Source organism: Pantherophis guttatus, chromosome 2 (assembly GCF_059756535.1).
Source record: "Pantherophis guttatus breed Tessera chromosome 2, ASM5975653v1, whole genome shotgun sequence".
In the NCBI taxonomy this organism is placed as follows: domain Eukaryota; kingdom Metazoa; phylum Chordata; class Lepidosauria; order Squamata; family Colubridae; genus Pantherophis; species Pantherophis guttatus.
Window position 1 is genome coordinate 93,908,351 of NC_142064.1, and position 21,419 is coordinate 93,929,769.

Genomic DNA, 21,419 nt, shown 5'->3' on the forward strand with positions numbered 1-21,419 from the left:
GGGAACTGTCCAGTGAAAGAACATAATAGCCTGTTGTCTGGATTGAATATTTTACAAGTTTTTGCCAGATTTCTCAATCTGGACAGAATAGAGACAGTTTGCTTTAAAAACTAATTTAGACAAAAATAGTTTCTAACCTGAATGTCATCTGTGCCACCAAGGATGAAAACATCTTTTGAATCACGATGAGGAATTACAATGAATTCTGTTGTTTTCCAGGCATCTTCCACCTGGAAGAAAAATATAATGCAATTCTGAATATAATTTTGACCAACTAGATGCATTCATTCATACCACATAAGCTTATCAACAAACGAACAGCATGCACAGCTAACAATATGAATGCCTCCATTTATGGTTTGTTTACACAATTTATACACAGCTGCCTGGGATTATCAGTGAACCTCCTAAAAGGAATAAAGAAGGGCAACTACAGGCTTCTCCACCACCACCAGGTTTGCTTGTTGATAAAATTGATCCTCATACGTAGATAAAGTAAAGTTGCTGAATGAATAAACATACAGGTAGTCCTTGACTTATGATCACAATTGAGACCGGAACATCAGATGCTCAGCGAAGTGGTTGTTCAGTGAGTTACACCTGTTTTGCAACAACCTGGTTGTTAAGTGAATCACCTTGATTGTTAACTGAATCACATGATTGTTAAATAAATCTGGCTTCTCCCATGGACTTTGTCAGAAATTGGATGGGGGTTGGTTGCAAATAGAGATAATGTGACTCCAGCACCCACATTTTAATCATGTGGCCACAGGGACACTGCAAAAGTTGTAAATACGAGGGCAGGTTGTAAGTCATTTTTTTCAGTGCCACTTGTAACTTCAAATGCTTGTTAAATGAATAAGTCAAGGATTACCCACATACATAGGAGGAGGTGGAAAGGGGGATGGAAGAAAGCTAAAAATCATTTTCAATTTTGCCTGTAAGAAGCAAAATAAACAAACAAAAATGCTTGATATATTACTATTTAGAAAAATCCAGTTTACAACACTGTATCATAAAACCTTAGATACCCACATTGGCATCATGACAGCTATTATGTCTATTCCTTTTCTGATTCCCTTATCCATGAAGTTTTTCTACTGATGTTACTATTGTAATTCAAGCAGTGAACTATTCAACATTTACTTGGAAGAATGTTGTGCTCTTCCCTATGTCGTATTAGAGATTGTTAAACTCCAAGGGAGTTCAATAAATATATTATTGAAGCTTCAGTATAACCAATCAATACAATGTATTTCAGTCCAAAATTAGAGTTTTTTATATTGTATTAAAAAGTACCTTTTTGAGAATAATCTCCAGAGAAGCTTCTCCTGAAGCTTGTCCAGAAACATCCTGAATCTCCTGAGTATATTCAAAAGCACTGATCTGAGTAAGTCGCTCCAAGGTTAATGGATTTTCCATATCTATTAATGGTGAACCAACTATTTGTTCCAGCATTGCCCAATGTCTGGGTTTCAAAAAAGGATTTCTAAGATCTGTGATAACTGGAAGCTGAAAGAATGAAAAGTGTATCAATACAGCTCAATTCACACCATTTTCCTGTTTCAGTGAATAATCGGATTAACCAACAGGCTGTTACAACATAATAATAAATTATGATATGTTCCATCCAATCTTAAGAGATGACTAGCCCATAACTTTCCAATATTTTAAATACATATTTAAATATAATAAGATTTTATTTGGATTGCTCTATCTTTTTCTTCTATGCCAACATTTATATCTGTATTATTATTACAGGCTATGTTTTTTGAATTTCTGCGCTAACATAAATAGTTTGCTAATCATGCGAAACACTATTTATCCAATTTATCCAATTTGGTCAATATAAAATGTCCTTTGTGCTGTTCCACAGGCCCACCTTCAGTGTCTCTGAGTCTCCATGGGCCATGAGCTAACAAAAATCCCTTCATCCCACTCCTCAAATAGAAAATAATAATGCTCCTTACTTATACTTCCCATTCCATCTCCTGCATGACCATGTATTTGCCAATATTTGCCATATTGTATAAATGCATATTTATAAAAATAAAATCTCTTCTAATGGGGTGCTTTATGTAGGATAGTGGTAAGGGAAGAGTATTTGTTAAAACTGCATAGACAATCCGTCAACAAGGTAGTTACATGACCAAAATAGCACTGCACTGCACACAGGAGGTTTTCTGAATGGCTGCAAGTATACTATCATGGTACTAAACCTACTAAGCCCTCATGAGCAGTGTTGGAAGAAGAGAAAGGAGAAAAGTTCTACATGACATATTAGCAAACAGTAAGATGTGGCAACTCCGTTTTTATGAACCTAATGCACAACTGTGGAGTGAGGCAATAGAAGAAATTGATTGCAAAAGCTGCAACATCCAGGTTTCAGAAATTAAATTCTGAAGCTATGTGCAGGTATGAAAAATGAGTTGGCATGGCCAGAATCGTTTCTCATAGAAAATAAATCTATACATGGATTACAGAAGGTGCTGAGTTTTCAGGTGGCAGAATGTTGATTCCAGCATAATGAATTTCTGCTTTTTCCCACTTTCTCCCTTTTGGTTTCCTCTATACAACAATTATAAGTACTTAAAAAATAATCTCTTTGAGGTCTTCATTCTATGCAATGAAGAAAGATGAGATATTTGAAGATATATGAAATACAATTTAGTCTTGAATGTATCAAAATATATTTTGGTTTGTATTGCTGAAAAAGAGTAAAATGACTAATCCCTTTGTAGATCTTTAAATTATGTGATTAATGGAGAACAGGAACTTTAGAGTTAGATATCTGAATATGCTCTAGATCACATCCTACTAGCAACTTTACCATGCTACAATAGAACTCTGTTAACTAGCTATTATGCTATGAATCTGACCTAAAAGTAAAACTATGGCCAGCAGTTTAACCCAAAATGTATGTAATATTTATTAATTCTTCTACTCATTTCTTGATTTATTCACATTTGATCTTGCTTCACTATTTACTCTGAAAACTCCTTATTCGTCCATGTCTTGTCTCTTTAACTCTGAAAGTAACATTGTAAACATGAATCTGACATGATGAATATTTCTGTACAATTTTATTTCCTTTTAGAAACTTTCCTAATTTATTGCCTGTGTCACTTTTTTTTATTTGAAAGTGTTTCTTTATACTACATTTTCAAATGGCCATTTGTACCTTTTCTTTCATTTTCTCCACCTTCTCCTTGAGTTGTGGGACAACATTATTAGGTGGCAAGCCTTTTTCCAGCTGATTCACAAATTTAGCATATTTGGAAACTTGACCATTCAATAATTCTGGATCCAAGCTATCAAATTTAGACTACAAAAAAATATGTAAGTAAAAAGGTATCAGTTAGAAAACTTCTTTAGTATATGTGTTATAAGAAATTTACTTTAAAATAACCTACAAAAACCAAATCTAATATAGATATAAGCAAAATAAATATTAGCTTCAGCGAAGTCAGTAGCATACTTACTTAAAAATAAACCTGAGAATTAAATTAAAGTCATTAAATTACCATTTCTTTTTTGAAAGAAGATTACTCCATAGAACAATATTTCTCCATGGAAACCTGGTCCTTCCTGGAGCATGAGTGTGAGATGAACCCATTCAGAATAAGAATAAGAGGGTTTTTTAAATGATCTGAACAGTGGTTGGCCTTTGGTATTCTGCTTTGTTTTCTGTTGTTATTTTATTATTTTGTACTTTGAGTCCTAGATATTTGTGATGCTTTGTTTCTAGTCCTTTTGTTTTTATGTTTCAATACAATTGTAAATTATTCAGAGTTCCTTTAAAAAGTTAGGAAGCCTCATGAAACAAATAGATTCGACTACCAAACATGTCTACTTGGGGCTGCCCTTAAAAAACCTCATATAATACAGTTGGTCCAAAACAACAGCACCTTATGTACTTTCTGGCTACTGTTGTTAGCTGTGTATAATCTAGATTTTGCAGGCTCTGCATTAGTTGCTATTTGGTTTCGAAATACAATTTAAAGTGCTGTTTTTATCTTATAAAGGCCTTTATGGCTTGGCACTTGAATATTTTATTATCTTTTTTTTTTTAGTTGTTCTCTTTCAGATTAAGGTAACAAAAGCCAGGGAACCCAAAGAATAATTTAAAAAGATAGTTTAATTTGGCCCATAATATATTTGTCTCCTTTTAAAATTTTCCAGATTGTTAAATTATTGCATTTAGATGGATAACATTAAATTTCAATATATATAATTTACCTCCATCCAATCTTCTTCAAGTACTGACCATTCAGAAAGAGAGTCCCACAACAGTTGTTTCAACTTCAATTCTGCACAAACTTCCTCCAAGGTATCAAATTTTGTTATATCCACCTTTCAAGAAACAATTGAAATAATTGAATTCCATTCATTTGAAGCCCATATGTTGCAAAATATGGGACATACAGTATTTTAAGAAAATCTACAATACTAAATACTGATAAATTGGAAGAGGAAAAATCAATTCATTTCAAATAATCAATATATAAAGCTACTGTTTCTATGATTATTTGCTATAAAATAGCATTATTTAACCAACTAAATTATGATCTCTGGCTTGTTTTTTTTAAAAAAATAAGGCACATTCTCAGGAGATAAAATTAAATGGTAACTAAGTCTTGCTCCTAGTCAGAAAGCAAAGGAAAGAGAGAAGAACGTGAAACTATGCTTTGTTAGATCCATTGCAGCTTGTGCACATATTATATTATTAAACCATGTCTCAGAATAAGAATGTGCAAAAAAACCTGAAGCATAATTTGTTTAGTGCTTAGGAAACAGCTCTACTTGAAATACTGTATAGAAACATTCAGCACTGCCCTCATTTTGACAAGGTAAAACTTGAAATGGTTTTCAAGTGGAAATTGAAGCAACCTCCTTGTTCACTTGTTTTGCATGCCAAGATCACAGAAGAGGTAACTTTTTGTTTTACTTCCATGATTGCAACTGCAGTCACTGTTGTAGTAATCTTTCTATTTGCAACTCAAAACAGTGGTAACACTGGTGTGTAAAACAGATATCAGCATAAATTTTGGCATTTATCTGCCTTCTTTAATTTGTATTTATTTTTTCACTGCTTTTTCTTTTCTGTAGGCAAGATTACTTGTACAAACTCTAACTACTGACCTATAAGAACTCTAACTTCTGCATTAAAAACAAAGCAGTCATTTAATAGATAAACTGACATTTACAAAGAGATTTTCTTGCAACATTGTCAACAGTAGCAGAGACATAATTGCCTGTGGTGCAATAATAGTTAGACAGGGAAAAGATTGAAAAAAAATGGGTGTTGTCTTACCTGAACGCCCTTTCTGCGAAACAGTGGAGCCAGCAGTCATGATTGGATAATTACAGTCATCTGATCCGGACTGGGTCTGCAATTTGAGAAGCTCCTCCTCTTCCTGTAGCTTCCCAGATTTCCCACGAAGGAGATGATGCAGACTGATGGGCTGAGCTGACCACAAAAAAAGGGGAAGACAACCCTCCCCACACAGAGGACTGGAAAAAACTAGGGCGGGGCTGACTGCTGGCTCCATTGCTTCGCAGAAAGGGTGTTCAGGTAAGGCAACGCCCATTCTACAACAGCGTGGAGCCAGCGGTCATGATTGGGACATGCCAAAGCATACCCTTTATAGGGAGGGACCTGGTCGGTCCGTGGAAACTACTGCCCTATGAACTTGCTGCAACACCCGGTGGCCTTAAGCATCCAACTTATAGTGGCGGATAAATGGGGAGGGAGAAGACCAAGTGGCCGCCTGACATATATTCTCCAATGAGGCTTGAGTAGACCAAGCCGCTGATGTGGCCGCACTGTGTGTAGAATGAGCTGTAATACGGTGGGGAACCGATAAGGACTGGACCTCATGGGCCGAGGCAATAGTTGCCCGCAGCCAACAACTTATGGTAGAGGATGAAACATTATGCCCCAAGGTTCCCGGTTGAAAGGAGACAGTTCGCCTGATGTAAATACAGAGTGCCCTACGGACATCTAAGATGTGCCAGGTGTGCTCTAAACTGTGGGAAGGATTGGGACAAAAATTGGGGAGAACCAATTCCTGAGACCTAGAAAAATCGACTTAACCTTCGGGAGGAATGAAGGGTCTAGTCGGAGGACCACGCGGTCCGTATGGAAAATACAAAGGTCGGACCTGGTGGAAAGGGCCGCTAACTTGGATACCCGGCAGGCTGAAGTTATGGCGACCAAGAAGGCCACTTTGTAGATAAGATGGCGAAGGCTCACCTCCCGCAAGGGTTCAAAGGGACTCTGGGTAAGAGGGTTGAGGACCTTAGGCAGATCCCAAGTAGGGTACCTATGTAGGGTGGGAGGACACAGATTAGAAGCTCCCCTGAGAAATTGCCTAATGAGAGGGGATCTAGTGATTGCCTCAGGGGTCCCACATGAGAGAACAGTTGAAAGGGCCGCTACCTGTCTCCGCAGAGTGTTAGGCGCCAAACCTGACCCTAGACCTTCTGCAGAAATTCCAAAACCTGCTCAATAGAAGCCTGTGGGGACGAGAGATCTCCGGAAACACCAGCGGGAGAAGGAAGCCCATGTTGAATCGTAAATATGGTTTGTGGATGACCACCTAAAAGCCTGCAGGGTAGCTATGACTTCTGGAGAAAGGTTGTGGCTGCGTAAGAGTTGCCGCTCAACCGCCATGTGGTCAGTTTGAGCCAGCCGACATCTGGATGGAGCAGAGGACCTTGGACAGGGAAATTAGGTCTGCGAACCATGGCCGACGGGCCAATGAGGAGCAATCAAGATCAGTTCTGCCCTCTCGTCCAATAACTTTTGGATGACCTTGGAAATTATGGACAGCAGTGGAAAGATGTAAAGAAGACCCCTGGGCCACGGGCTACGAAGAGCGTCCACGCCCTCTGCCCCCGGAGTTGGGAACCTCGAGAAGAAACTGCTCGTCTGGGGGTTTGTGTCGGATGTGAAGAGATCTACCTCTGGAAGGCCAAAGCGGAGAGCAATCTCGTTGAAAATGCCATTCTCCCTGGTCTACTGTGCTCCTGCTGAGGAGATCCGCCTGGATGTTCACGGCTCCGGATATGTAGCAGGCCCTGATGGACCGCAAATGAGTCTCTGCCCAGAGACCGAGGCGTGCTTCCTCCATGAGACGTTGTGAACGAGTACCTCCCAGTTGATTCACGTGAGCTTTCGCTGCGATGTTGTCCCTCCTGACGAGGACGTCCCGGTCTTGTAACTTCGACTGAAAGGCTCTCAACACTAGATGAATGGCCCTGAGTTCCAGCCAGTTTATGCCATTGGCCATCTCTGTCGGAGACCACCTGCCCTGAACAAATTCTGAGCGCAGGTGAGCTCCCCAGCCGTAAAGACTGGCATCTGTAGTGAGGATCCAGAAGGGGGGATCCTTGAAACTGCAGCCCTTGAGAAGGGCCGGGGAGGACCACCAAGAAAGGGAGCGGATTACTTTGGGGGGGGGTAGCCGAATTCGTAGGGGGGAGGAGCTCTTGAGAGCTCGTTGATACAGTAGCAGGAACCACTGCAGAGATCTGCAATGGAGATGAGCCCATGGAACAATGCCGATGCAAGACACCATCTTTCCCAGGAGTTGAGAGAGAAGGCGGATCGGTAATGACCGACCCGACCCCACATCCCCAACCAGAGACCGCAAGCTGGTCAGACGCTCCTGAGAAAGATAGATCCTGCCCTGGACCATATCTATCACCGCCCCGAGGTGCTGGATGTGAGTCGTCGGGACCAGGTGGCTCTTGGCCATGTTGATGGAAAACCCATGGCTTTGCAGGACCTGTTTGGTGGTTTCCAGGTCCTGCAGCGCTAGTCGCTCCGACGAGGACTGGATAAGAAGATCGTCCAGATAGAACTGAACCCTTATCGGCAGTGCTCGTAGGTGGCCTGCCAGCACCGCCATCAATTTGGTGAAAACTCAGGGAGCCGAGGACAGGCCGAATGGGAGAGCCCTGTAGTGGAAATGATAAGTCGCATGATAGAAATGAAGGAATTTCCGATCCCCATCCCTGATAGAGTCCAGAATGGTTTGCAGGGATTGCATTTTGAACCGTCGATATGCAATTCGATGGTTCAAAGACTTGAGGTCAAGAATTATTCTCCATCCCCCCAAGGTCTTCTGAACAAGGAACAGACGAAAATAGAATCCCTGCCCCTCTTGGTCCGGAGGAACCGGTTCTATGGCCCGAATCTCCAGAAGATGGTTGATTGCCAATTCCACCAAAAGCCTGTGAGACCGATTTCGTGAAATAGGGCATTGGAGAAATCGAGTCGGGGGGGAGGGGTGGAGAGAAATTCCAGGGATAGTCCTGAATGGATGGTCTCCCTGACCCAAGCGTCTGAGGAAGACACCTCCCACTGGCTGGCAAACAAAGCCAGGTGGCCTCCGATGGGAGGGTCGGGCAAGCCGTCAGCGGAACCTGCAGAAGGGGCAGCCCCTACCTCCCCAAAAGGGTTTGCGGGACTAACCCCTATTGCTGAAATCCCCTTGCCTGTCTTGGGACCTATCCTGACGAGGAGAGGAGAATCTCTGAGACCTGGAGGAAGAAAACCCCGATAGGGACCCTTTAAAGGGACAAAAATTGGAAGGGGAACGAGAATCCGTTCTACGAGATAAGGAGGGGAGAATCTTCCGCTTATCCTTAGATTCAATGAGAAGGGGTTCAAGAGGAGCGCCAAAGCGCTTGTTCTCCGAGTATGGGGAGGACGCCAGATGCCATTTGTTTTTGGTATCCGCCTGCCACTGGTGAAGCCATAGGAGGCGACGAGAGGTGATATTGGAACCAATTGTCTTGGAGGCGAGCCTGGAAGCATTTAAGGTAGCATCCGCCGAATATTCTAGGGAGGCTATAATTTGTTTATATCCTGATGGGCCCTAGTATCAGAAGCCGGTAAACGGTCCTGAAGCTGCTTAACCCACATAAGGGTGGCCCTATTGAAAAATGAAGCCGCAGACGAAGCCTTAATGGCCCAGGAGGCAGCTTGGTGTGTCTTGGTGAGAGAGTGTTCTAACCTCCTCTCTTCCAGTCTGAGCCCCTCCTCCGGAGGACCAGTGATAACAGATGAAGAATTGAGAGCAGCCACAGGTTGATCCACTGAAGGAACCTGAAGAATAGAGGAAATATCAGAAGCCAGGTTATACAAACGTCTGCCAATGAATTAGGATTGGGACCCGAGACTGGGGTAGACCATTGGCGAGTAATAATATCCTTGAACATCTTAGGACCGGGGAGACAGATGCCCTGAGACAGATGTGCAGAAGAGTGTTCAGTCAGCCAGGAACTAGTTCTGCGTTGCCTTTCCTCAGCTATGCCACGCTGCACAGCTGCTTGGATAAGGGTAGCTAAATCAAGGGCCGAAGAAGAAGGAATCACTGGTTCCTGAGCTGGAGCTATTGTTTGTGGAAGGAATACAGGAAGGGAAGGTTGAGGCAGAGGTAGGGGTTGGGAAGAAGGAGGCTCGTGAATCTCAGCTACCATTTGAATGGAATGTGCAGAAGAAGCCTGAATAGGTTCAAAAAGCCTGGCACTGGTCTCAGCTTGGCCTAGAGAAAATACAGTAGGATCACCATCTGGGGACCATGAAGGTGGAGGAGGTGCCATAGGGGTTGAGGAGGAAGGAATCCCCTGTCCCGCTGGAAGTTCAGGCCTTGAGGGGAGTGGTACTGGAGATGGTAATAATTCCCTCAGAGAAGCCTCCTTAATGGCCTTTTCTATTGCCTTTTCAATAGTCTTATGCCTCTTAAGATCCTCCTTCTGGCTGGCTTTGGAGGGCTGTTTATCCGTAGAAGAAGTGCCCTTGCCATGTTTGGGAGGAACAGGGTCTTGAGAATGACTAGAAGAGGCTCTTTTAGAATGTCGTGAAGACATCTTGCAACAGAAAATAGGCCTCCAATAGACACGAGGCCGATTCAAAATGGCGGCCGCTGAAGGTACCGCCCCAAAGAGAGCCGAGGCAAAATGGCGACCGGGCAGGATCGTTAGAAGAAACTCCAAATAAAGACACCTCACTGACCCAGGCAGAAGCCACAAGAATTAGAACGGTCTTACCGCTTTCCAAGAGTGCACGAAATTCTCTGCAATGTGGCTCTTGATAGCAGCGGGGAAATGGCAACCTTGACATTTTTCAAAATGGCGGCTGCTATACACTCGGTTCCCTCTCCACAAGCCTGACGTCGTAGGCAAAGCCCAGAGAACGCCAATTAGGGCTCTGCCAGCCGGCAGAGCCGTCACTCCAAAAAGGGGCAACCCTCAGCCGTTTTCGGCTGAAGCCGTTCGCGCTGGTAAGCAGGACCTCGACCGGGTGACTGGGAGGTGCCTGCTGGAACCGCTGAGCGGTCCTCGGCAGTTTCAGGTGTGAGCCCTTCACGCCGGTAGAAAAAGACTCACCAGATCCCTGGTATCTCTTTCTAAGTGCAAATAATAAAAACAACAAAAATCCTAAAAGAAAAAATCCCCTTTAAACGCAACAAGCGATGAAAAACTGGGTCAGCTCAGCCAAGTCTGTCCTAACAGATTGACTGAGTCTGAAATCTGGGAAGCTACAGGAAGAGGAGGAGCTTCTCAAATTGCAGACCCAGTCCGGATCAGATGACCGTAACTACCCAATCATGACTGCTGGCTCCACGCTGTTGTAGAATGAACTATGTCATGGCCACGATACAACAATGTGTTGTAAAACTATTTATTTAATTTATCAAATTCATTTGCCACTAATTTCACGGTTCAGGCTATGAAAACTTACAATACTATGTATTGTAAAACAATGTACTGTATTCTAAAGAAAGATATATGACTGATTTCATAACTTCATGAGATGGATGATAAAAAAAACTGTTTGCACATGATTGAATTAGCCCATATGTCATTTAAAACAGATTGGTTAGCATGGGACTCTGGTGATTCCATATGCTGCTGTGAATTATAAACGAATATTTTTAATTAACCACAAATATTTATTCACTACACATTACGAACTGCATCCAGTTATCAAAGCTATTCCTCTATTCTCCTGTAGCCTTGTTTATTTCATGTTTATTGTGTATAAATAATTATTTGGTTGGTTACTTCAATGGTTTCACATGACCCGGAAATGTAAGTGATGAATAGAATGCAGAAAAGAAATGAAAACATTTCCAAATCCCTAATAGAAAAATATTATTCTGAGAGAGAGAGAGAGAGAGAGAGAGAGAGAGAGAGAGAGAGAGAGGGAGGGAGGGAGGGAGGGAGGGAGGGAGGGAGGGAGGGAGGGAGGGAGGGAGGGAGGGAGGGAGGGAGATCTTGGATAGTACATTATAATTGTATTGTATTCTGTTGAGCACTGTATTTATAAGAACCAGTAGGACTGAGTGATACAGTCAGAATCAACATTTGCTATTGTTTCAATAGAACCATTCTGGAATATGCAGAATTAGAATAATAGTCTCATTAAATAAACTAAATAAGGGGTTATTAGGAATTCAAGCACTCTTTCCTAACTCTGATTTTATCATTATGCCCCTATGAAATTGGTTAGGCTCAAGGCATTCAATATTCTATCACAGAATGGAAATTTGAACCTGGCCCTCCTATTGCAGGGCAGGGCTATCTTTAATATAGCACACCATCTCATACATCATAGGACTTGTTTCATTTTGCAAATCACAATTTAAACATCCATCTACAAAGAAGAATGGAATTGTGGACAAATTACCTTGAAGTTTTTCTGATAAGATTTATACTGGAATGCCCGTTTTTGTATTTCATCAAGAATGGCCTGCAACTCACTTAGAACTATTTTCACTTTCTCTTGATCAGCATCTGCATCCAAAATCTGAGGATCCTATTAAAAAATGTCAAAAGTCATTTTATAATCAGCTATCATTAAGGTTACATATAAATATTGTACACCAAACCACAAAATTAAATTCAGTGAAGAGACAGATTCTATTTAGAGTACAGTACAATGTAAATGCAATTAATTTTTTCTGCTTGGTTTAATTCTTACTACAAAAGGCACCAAGTAATACTGATCAATTTTTCTCTGTTATCAACTGAAAAAAGAGCTAGGCAAGTATTTGTTTCAATATCTGAGCAGTTTAGTTGAGCAGGAATACATAATAAATGGATGGCTCTTGACAACTCTATCATCTACTTACACAAGGAAGGCAGAACTGAGAAGTATTTTTTCTCATGGCCCTGATTTTCCAAGAAGGAGTTAGAGGGTACAGTACGTACTGTTCACCCTTCAAATTCTATCCAGTTCTATCTATTAAAAGTGGGGCTGTAAAGGTTTTCCTGTCACTTTTAATGTGCACAGGCCATTAAAATAGATTTTTCTGAGTGAAATCAAAGCTTGCCATATTTCTTCATTTAAAAACACAAACCCATGTGGAATACCCGATTTATGAGGTTCCTTACACTGGATCCATTGGGTTGCATTGCTTTTCTTGCTTCTTAGTCAAAGACTTTTCATTGCCTTTTTACCCAAGGCATTTTTTAAAATATCAGATGCTAACTCTGAGAATTATTGCTGGGGAAGCATAGTTCTACCACATAGTATGGCTTTCTAATTCATCTTGGGTTTAGCACACCCAACTACTGAAACTAATAAAGGTAAGTAACTAGTAAATAATAACAAGAATTATATTATGAAAAGACCTGCAAATAAAAATAGAAGAATTGTGGCAAGAGAAAGCATGAGTAGTACCAATAGTAGTATTCCTTCCTTGGGTGCAATCTCAAAGCAGCTGGAGGACCACTTGAACATTGAACATCGGTATTGACATAATCACTACCAATCAATTGTAAAAGACAGCTTTACCTGGAACAGCTTTCATCCTGTAGCAATACCTTTAACACCATCAAACATGAACATCTGCTTATCTGAGGTCCATGGGAAGCACTTGATAAGTGGATAAAATGCCAATTCAAGTTTAAACATCTGCATGACTGTGACAAACTATAATTCAATAATGCAGGAATATAAAAAAATAATTAATTTAATACCTGTGCTAGAAGTCTAACTTCTTTAACTTCTTCATTCAGATCATGAACATCTTCATCTAGAAGCTGGCAGAATTTAATAATGCTGGCATCTCTTTCACCCACAGATTTATCAATTGCATTACGAACAGCAACTATAGAGGGCTTCAAACTTGAAAACAAAGCAAAATCTTCAGGAGGCGTGGGTATGACATACTGTTCAATAAGCTGATACATCTTAGAAACCACTTTTGATTCATCATCAAGAATTTCAATCTGAGGGAAGGTAGAAACAAATTATTTTTCCATTTTGTTCACAAATACTCTGACAGGTTATCTTAAAACACTTCACAAATCTAAATTGCTGTCAAATGCCATTTTAAATACAGGGCAGAACCTGATTTTAAAATTGCACAAAGAGATCGACATTACCTACTACCTACATAAAAATCAAGTTCAAATGCACTCATTCTCACTCATTCTGTCCATAGTGCACTAGGCCTCCCGGGAACCTCCACAACTTGAACCACTCTCTGCTCTATTTAATAACCTGCGTGTTCATTTAATGGTTGCATCAGAGAGAGCATCAGGGAGAGTAAGGATCATTAAGTGAGGTCATCTTGCTTAATGGCTATCACCACTTGTGACCATAATGGGAAGGCTCCACTATAGTCATAAATCAAGGACTATCTGTACAACTGAGAATCATCAGTACACTTACCACAAACTGGGAGATCACTCCCAGTAGTTTCATATACATACTATATAACATGAAGATATATCACATGAAGAACAATTTTTGTTGTGTTGCACATGCCCCTGCCTCTGGGTCATGGGAGAGACAGAGATTCCTTCTCTCACTGGCTCCCAGGATGAGAGAAAAGAAAGGAAGAGAATTGGATTTCTTGGGGTCATAAGCAAGTCACAGTTTTACTTAACAACCACTTCACTTAACAATTGAGTTTCCAATTATGATTGCAAAACAAGTGCTACCTCTATTAGCTAGACTGGGTATAAATTCCACTGATTTTGCTGTACTTCTCTTCTACTGCATCTCCTCCAACATCCTGCTGTCCTCCAAACATTTTCTACTTCACTTAGTGCCAACATAGCCAGTGGCAAGGGATTGTGAAAGATGTTGGAAACATCTGGTGAGCGCTAACTAGGCACTGCAGATGTGAAGGAAAATTACTCTTTGACAGGCCACACAACCAATTGTGTTACATAGGTTTCATGCCCTATTTATTTCAGCTAGGATGTACGGCAAGACTAGATTTAGATATGCAAATTATATTGTACCTATCTCCCAGGAAAGCAAATGCAGGAGAACATAATTATTACCCGGATCAAAAGGATCTATTTGATTTCTTATGAGAAACTGACTAGCATATATGGGTTTCATGAACTGTAGATAGAAGGTGTCATAGTATCTAAAAGCAAGGAAAACACATCCGGCAATGGCAATAAAATGAAACTTGTTAACTCGTGCTACTTAATAAAAACAGTATGGTGAACTTACCCTATCTTGTATTTCATCAAGGAATGTCAAAGTAACCACATATTCGGTAGTTGTACTTGGCAGAAACTCAAGTTTAAATTTAGCATCATTTGCCTCAGCAAGAATGGTGTTCACTTTTTTCTTTGCAATTACAGGAAGCATTTCATTAATAACCTACATGCAAAAGAAAGTATTAAAAGCATTAGTAATATTATAAACAGACAAGTTACATTTAGATAGGAATCTACTTAACATGAAACTATTCTTTAGTAAAGATTATGTAGTTTATAATGAGTAAATGCCAGGTCATGATTAAATGGACATAGGTGACTGAGCCAGTCACTTTCTTTCAACTCAACCCACCTCATAGGGTTGTTGTGGGTAAAATGGGAGAAGGTGTGTTGGATAGATTCATTACCTTAAGGGGTTTGTAAAAATAATAAAAGCAAGATATAAATAAACAAAATAAATAAAATTTCAGTTCATAATGCATAAAATAGACAAAAGAATTTTGGGAAATGTCTTTTAGTTATTGGAAATAGAAGTCAATACCTACCACACCCCAAGGGGCATCCCTGATTTCCCAAACACTGTTTTTAAATTATTACAAATAACTAAAATTGTGTTTTGATTTCAAAATTGTGTAAGATCTCACAAGAGAATATAGAACGTTTTTTCAGGATTTTGTTGCAGAATACAAAAATGTCATGAAATTACAGCAATCTTTGAGATCTGGTAAAATTTTAGTTATTCTGGAGGGAGGAATGCCTAAGCCACCATATGAGATTTGCTCCATAGCATTTTCTTTCCAAGCTTTTCCATAGAATTCAGTGCACAATTTTGAGACAGTTATTCTGTCTTAATCCAACCTTAACTCAAGATGATTGTCGGGATTAAATGAAAGGATATTTCTATTAGTTTCCAAAGAAAAGCTGGGATATAAATGCAATTAGTAATCAATCAACTGATAATACATATATCTTTTATGTTACATTATCTCTCTTTCACACACACATTTTTCTGGAAAATCCCCTTACTATGCAGAAACTTTCTTGTTTTTATATTGGCCCCATTTTATTTCTAATCTGTTATGGGAGCATTAAAATGGAAGTTAAAGGACAATGTGGATTTACCTCCAAACAGCGCTTTGGTGATGGAATTAGTTTGTCTTTCAGCCTTTTAGCATCTATGAGGAACAAACCTAATGGTCTCTTTTGTTTTATTGCCAATGCTTCTTTGTGTTGTCTGTGATATTTCTCCAGTTGTTCAGCAAAAAATTTAACATCTGTTTATTTTAAACAGAAGGATACAGTTAGTCATTTACAGATGGCTTGAGGGGAAAAATTATATTGGATTTCCTCATGGGAAAGAAGACAATTTTCCCCCTTTTTATTTAGAAAAGTTTTTTTTTTAGTGATGAACAGAGATTATTCAAAATGGGTTATCTTCTCCTGCCTGGTCTATAGAGAGTTTTTACAGAAATAAACAAATGTTTATTTTGTATGAAAGCAGCCCTTCCAATTCCAGAATGTTATGAAACCTAGACACAAACAATCTCAACTCAGCAATACAATTCCAGAGAAGTGGTAGATTTTTGCTTAACAATAGCAAGGGATTCTGTTCCATTCTATTCCATTCTGTTAAGTGATTCTCCGATAAAATATCCTGGAAAATACCAAAGTTTTTAACTATTTAAAAAATGGTTGCTGTAAAAAATGGTATTAACCATGAGATTAACACACTTATTAGAAGTGTGAAAAGCTTTGGATTGAAAGGCACAATAGCACTTTGGAGAGCAAGCATGCTCACAGCATAAAAAGTTACATGCTCACAGTAACTATAGAAGGGGTAAGTAGTCAAGGAACAACAAAAAGGATGTGTCACTGCAATGAATATTTCATATTTTTTATCATGAAGTTTATATTAGTCACTTATATGCAGCAACATTTTGCAATTCTTTAAAGTAGTTGTGACTTTTTCTGGGATTGCTGGTTCCAGTTCCAGTGTGATCTTGGAAAAAGGCTTGTTTGTAGATTGATGCTTCAAGCGAACTCTTAAGCATAATTTTGCCTTTTAAACTCAACTACTACTAGTCAATTAAAGAATCAGAAAGAATCCAGGATTATCTACACTACACACCCTAGTCAACCATTGTATAATAGAATATTGCAGTCTTCCTTTGTTTTTATTCAAATTCAGTTCAAAAAGGAAACCTAAAGTTGAAACCTGGTAGAGAGAATTTTAGATTTCATAGACAAATCTAACTTTGCTCTGAATTTCAGACAATAATGACCCAAACAATAGTGAAGCAGATTATTAAACTGTCACGTGTACATGTTTTAGAAAAAAATCCCTTTTAGCACTTAGTGGACATTCATCTTAAAAGATACCCCTTGCCCCATTAGGCCATTAAAGCAAGAATTATGTGTGCGTGTGTGTGTGTGAACACACTTTATCTATAATCCTTTCATACTTATGTTGTCTGGAGAGTAGTTTTGATCTAGTGATTAAGGAACCAGACTAGAAACCAGGAAACTGTGAGTGAATGATTTTGGGTCAGTCCCTTTCTCTCAGCCCAATTCACTTCACAGGCTTGTTGTTGTGGAGAAAAGAGGAGGAGGAAGGAGTATTAAGTTCGCCATCTTGAGTTGTTTGTTTATAAAAAAGCAGGATTAAAAAAATGTTTAAAAAACCTTAAAGCAGGGGCCTCCAAACTTGGCAACTTTAAGACTTGTGGATTTCAGCTCCCAGAATTCCTCAGCCAGCTTTGCTTTGCTGGCTGAGGAATTCTGGGAGTTGAAGTCCACAAGTCTTAAAGTTGCCAAGTTTGGAGGTCCCTGCCTTAAAGGTTCATTGCTATAGAACAGTATCAGTGCATCAAGCCGCCAAATTTAATTATGAATACACCCACGAATCCTTCCATTTTAACCACTATATCATATCACATACAGACAGTCAATGACCAGCTACACACCATTCACAGTTACATAATTACATAATTACAGCTGAATCTCATCTACCTTTGTCTATGCTTTGCAATGCTAACATAATCGCTAAAGTGACAGAGACAACCTTCTTAAGGGCTATATGATTGGTTTAGGTGCAGGTTGCCAGCTTTATTTCAGAACATAGTAAGATACCTATATTGGAGAAAGTGAAAAAGGAAGCCCCTTTTCTCCTTTTAAAATATATATGAAATATAATATTTTCAGATAAAAGAAAGGTTTCCTTCAAAATAAACTTGACTCCTAGTGGCTTTATGGAATCGCATGTAGTTCAGGCAACACTATGAAAGTCACTTCTCATTTGTTTCTTCTGGGATGTTCTTATGGCCGTCCATAAGGTCCTCCTTAACATCCCCAAATTTGGTTAAAGTTGGCTAGGTGCTGCAACCTACAGTAAATGAACTTGTTTAATGCCACATCCAGGGGATTTTCTATAATTTCGATATTTCAAATGTTTACTGGCACAACAGTCTGCTAAGAAAATTATTTTCTAATCAAATGAGGCACAAAATGTAACAAAATATAAAACAATATTTACCAGGCTCTTCTTTCTTCAGAGCTTGCAAATCAAGGCTTTCATTTTCTCTGAAAAATAATCGAAACTTTTCAAAAGTAGCTGCATAAAAATTTGCTGCTTCAAATGCTGAATCAATTGTTTCCTAAAAAGTAAAAAAAAGATATTTAAATTATTATAGTCTTTAATTAACTTCCATCCATACAATGGTTCTATTTCATTTCTCCTTTTTTCACTGTCATTTATTACTATGCTGTGTTATTCTTACATAGAAGCAATGATAGCAAGCATATAAAAGTTAAAGAACAAGTTGAAATATCTACCCTAAAATAAGTAATCATTGTGCCAGCTTGTTATTTACTACCAAATTGTTTTAGATAGATTAAAAAAAGAAAAGACAGTATTTCAGTAGAGTTCAGTAGGGCTCTACTGGCATTCTTGTCAGAGAAATCCAGATTTAAGGATCTCACAACCATGTTGCTATTGGCCAGGCATTCTTTCTCAGCTTAGGTTACATGCAGGATTGCTGTTGTGAGAATAAGTCTTCAGTTGAGGTGAATTTAAGCTGTTACTACCCAAATTCAACATTTAAAAAAAAATCTATTACATTTTCATTTGCACTCAGATATTAATGAATAAATAAATACATTCCATAATTAATTTGACTCCTCTTTGTGATGCCCAATACCAAAGCTGTAAAGTGTGTACTATTCTTTTCTAAGGACCAAACTATTATTAATTACGTTACTTATTATAAATAGCAGCTGCAAGTAATGGAAAAGATCTACCACCACTCTTTGCTATAGTATTATTCACAATAATGTGAATAATATTATTCCTAAATCAAATTTGCATTGCAAGGAAACCTCTCAGTGACACCAATGAGCCTTGATTATAATCATTATCCCAAGCCACCAGCTGCAATTTGCATTAACAAATCTCCCATTGTTATTAATGGACCATTATCCCAATATTGAACAAACAACCTCAGCTGCTGTTTCCCTTTTGTGTGTATTAGAGGGAGACATGTGTTTAACCTTACAGTTTGGTTCAAAGAAATTTTATTAGCCAGTTTATTTTCCCTTCTAACTTTTCATGGATGGCATTACTAATTTAGATATATAGGTATAGGTCCAGTGGTGGGATTCAGCCAGTTCGCACCACTTTGGGAGAACCGGTTGTTAACTTTCTGAGCAGTTTGGCAAACTGGTTGTTGGAAGAAATCATTAGGGCAGCGAACCGGTTGTTAAATTAGTCGAATCCCACCACTGTATAGGTCTATAATAGCTGTTGTAAGATATATTTAAAAATTATTGATATTACCACTTTTCTCAGAGAAGATACAGGAAGAAGAAAAAGATTAGGAATAGAATAGGTGTGAAGCCACCTATATTGGGCAGAAACAATATAGAAAAATGCTGGAGGCACATGGTAACTTTATTGACAATGGCAAAAAAATCAATTCATACTTCATGGGAGAAAAAACAGTAAATCCATTCCTTTATTTTTGCCAAAAAAACCCCACATGGATAGAAAAACTAAATTGATTGGTGATGTAGTGCTGGATGATGGGCCCTCAGGTCACCGGCACTCAACATGCTACTGAGGAAGAGCTAAAGATGTTTCAGAATAGTAATGGTGGTGATAACATAGCTAGAATAAGGTCTTTGGGATGTCTAGTTGCTGATGTTGCCATAAGAAAAGAAAAGCCAAAGGTGCAAGATAGAATTACAGTAGGAACATAGAACATAAGAAGCATGAACACAGGAAAGCTCAACACAGCATAAGATGAAATGAAATGACTATAAATTGACACCTTAGGCTTCAGTAAATTGAGATCGACTCTGTGAAAAAATTGAAGTGGTGGATAATCTCTGCCTTTTAGAATCAACCATCAACACCAAAGGAACAAGCAGTCAAGAGCTGCAGACTAGCACTTGGTAGAACAGGTATAAAGTCCTTGAAAAAGATATTCAAATGCCATGATGTGTCTCTACCTACAAAAATCAGTATCATGCATGCTACAACATTCCCTGTGATATTGTATGGAAGTGAAAGTTGGAATTTGAAGAAAGAGGATAGAAAGACTATTTACATTTTTGAACTTTGGTATTGGAGAAGATTCTTTAGAATACTGTGTACAGTCCAAAAAAAGAAAATGGATCATTAAACAAATCAACCCAGAATTCCCACTTAAGGCATAAATGAGCAGGCTCAAATTATTTCCTGATTGGGAAAAGTGAATGGAAAGACAAGAACAAGCAGCAAGGTGGATGTCCTCAGTTCCAATGGTGATGCACAAACCATTGAAAGATCTGAAGGACCAGGTTGTAGACCAATTGTTATGGAGAAAATCTCTATTGATATGGTTGCTAGGAGTCAAAAACAACTTTTTTGAAATAAAGTTGTTTTTATTTTTTAAGACAAAAAAACATTTAGTACATCATACATTTCTTCCATGTGACATTTCGGTGTTATCTTCAAAAGTTTCTTCTCTTCTTTATCTCTTCTGTCTTCAATCTCACCAAGTCCATTACAAAAGTTTTCCATTATTATAATATTCTAATTACAACAATTTCTTTTTCTTCAATCTCTTTTAAAACTTATTTATATCCCTGTTCTAACCAATAGTAAAATTTATTCCATATTTTAAAATATTCTGAATCTTCTCTTTCCTTTATCATCATAGTTAATGTATTCATTTCTGCACAGTCTAAAATTTTTTTAATTACTTCTCCCTCCGATGGTATATTCTCTGCTTTCCAATTTTGTGCATAAATAATCTTTGCTGCTGTTACGACATGTGTAATCAAACATATATTATCTTTACTAATTTTCTCTGATAAGGTACCAATAGGAATAGTTCTGGTTTTAAGTCTACACGTTGTTGTATCATTTCCTCCACTATAACTTAATTTTATTCCAATAGTTTTTTGCTTCAGGGCATATCCAGCACATGTGGTAATATGAACCTGGTAACTAGTGGCATTTCCAACATTTAGCTGTTTTATCTTTAAACATTTTTGTCAGTTTCTCAGGGGGCATATGCTATCTATAAAATATTTTGTATTGATTTTCCTTGTATGCAGGGGACATTGTTAATTTATACTTTCTTTCCCATAATTGTTGCCACTTATCCAATTCAATTGAATATCCAAAGTCTTTTGCCCAGGCTATCATTGTTTCTTTTACTTGTTCTTCCTGAATCAAAAACAACTTGATGGTACATAATCACCAGGACCAGATGGATTACATCCCAGAGTTCTGAAGAAGCTGGCAGGCATGATCTTGAAACAATTGAACTATATCTTTCAAAAATCCTGGAATACTGGTGAACTATCAGAGGACTGGAAAACAGTTAACGTGGTTTCTATCTTTAAAAAAAGGGGGGGGGAAGAGATCCAGGAAACTACAGACCAAACAGCCT

The 21,419-nt window shown here is 38.7% G+C and overlaps 1 protein-coding gene across 1 annotated transcript in view; it reads right to left on the bottom strand.

The window, feature by feature from the left end:
* Nucleotides 1–21,419, bottom strand: part of DNAH6 (dynein axonemal heavy chain 6) — a 174,552-nt gene that overhangs the window by 135,545 nt on the left and 17,588 nt on the right. Inside the window, exons 12-20 of the mRNA XM_034410708.3 lie at nt 18,017–18,137; nt 15,607–15,758; nt 14,495–14,647; nt 13,000–13,251; nt 11,705–11,833; nt 4,240–4,353; nt 3,182–3,325; nt 1,300–1,512; nt 138–230 (exon numbers count right to left, since the gene is read on the bottom strand). Of these exons, the coding sequence (XP_034266599.2) occupies nt 138–230; nt 1,300–1,512; nt 3,182–3,325; nt 4,240–4,353; nt 11,705–11,833; nt 13,000–13,251; nt 14,495–14,647; nt 15,607–15,758; nt 18,017–18,137 (1,371 nt within the window). The remainder of the gene's footprint in view (nt 1–137; nt 231–1,299; nt 1,513–3,181; nt 3,326–4,239; nt 4,354–11,704; nt 11,834–12,999; nt 13,252–14,494; nt 14,648–15,606; nt 15,759–18,016; nt 18,138–21,419) is intronic.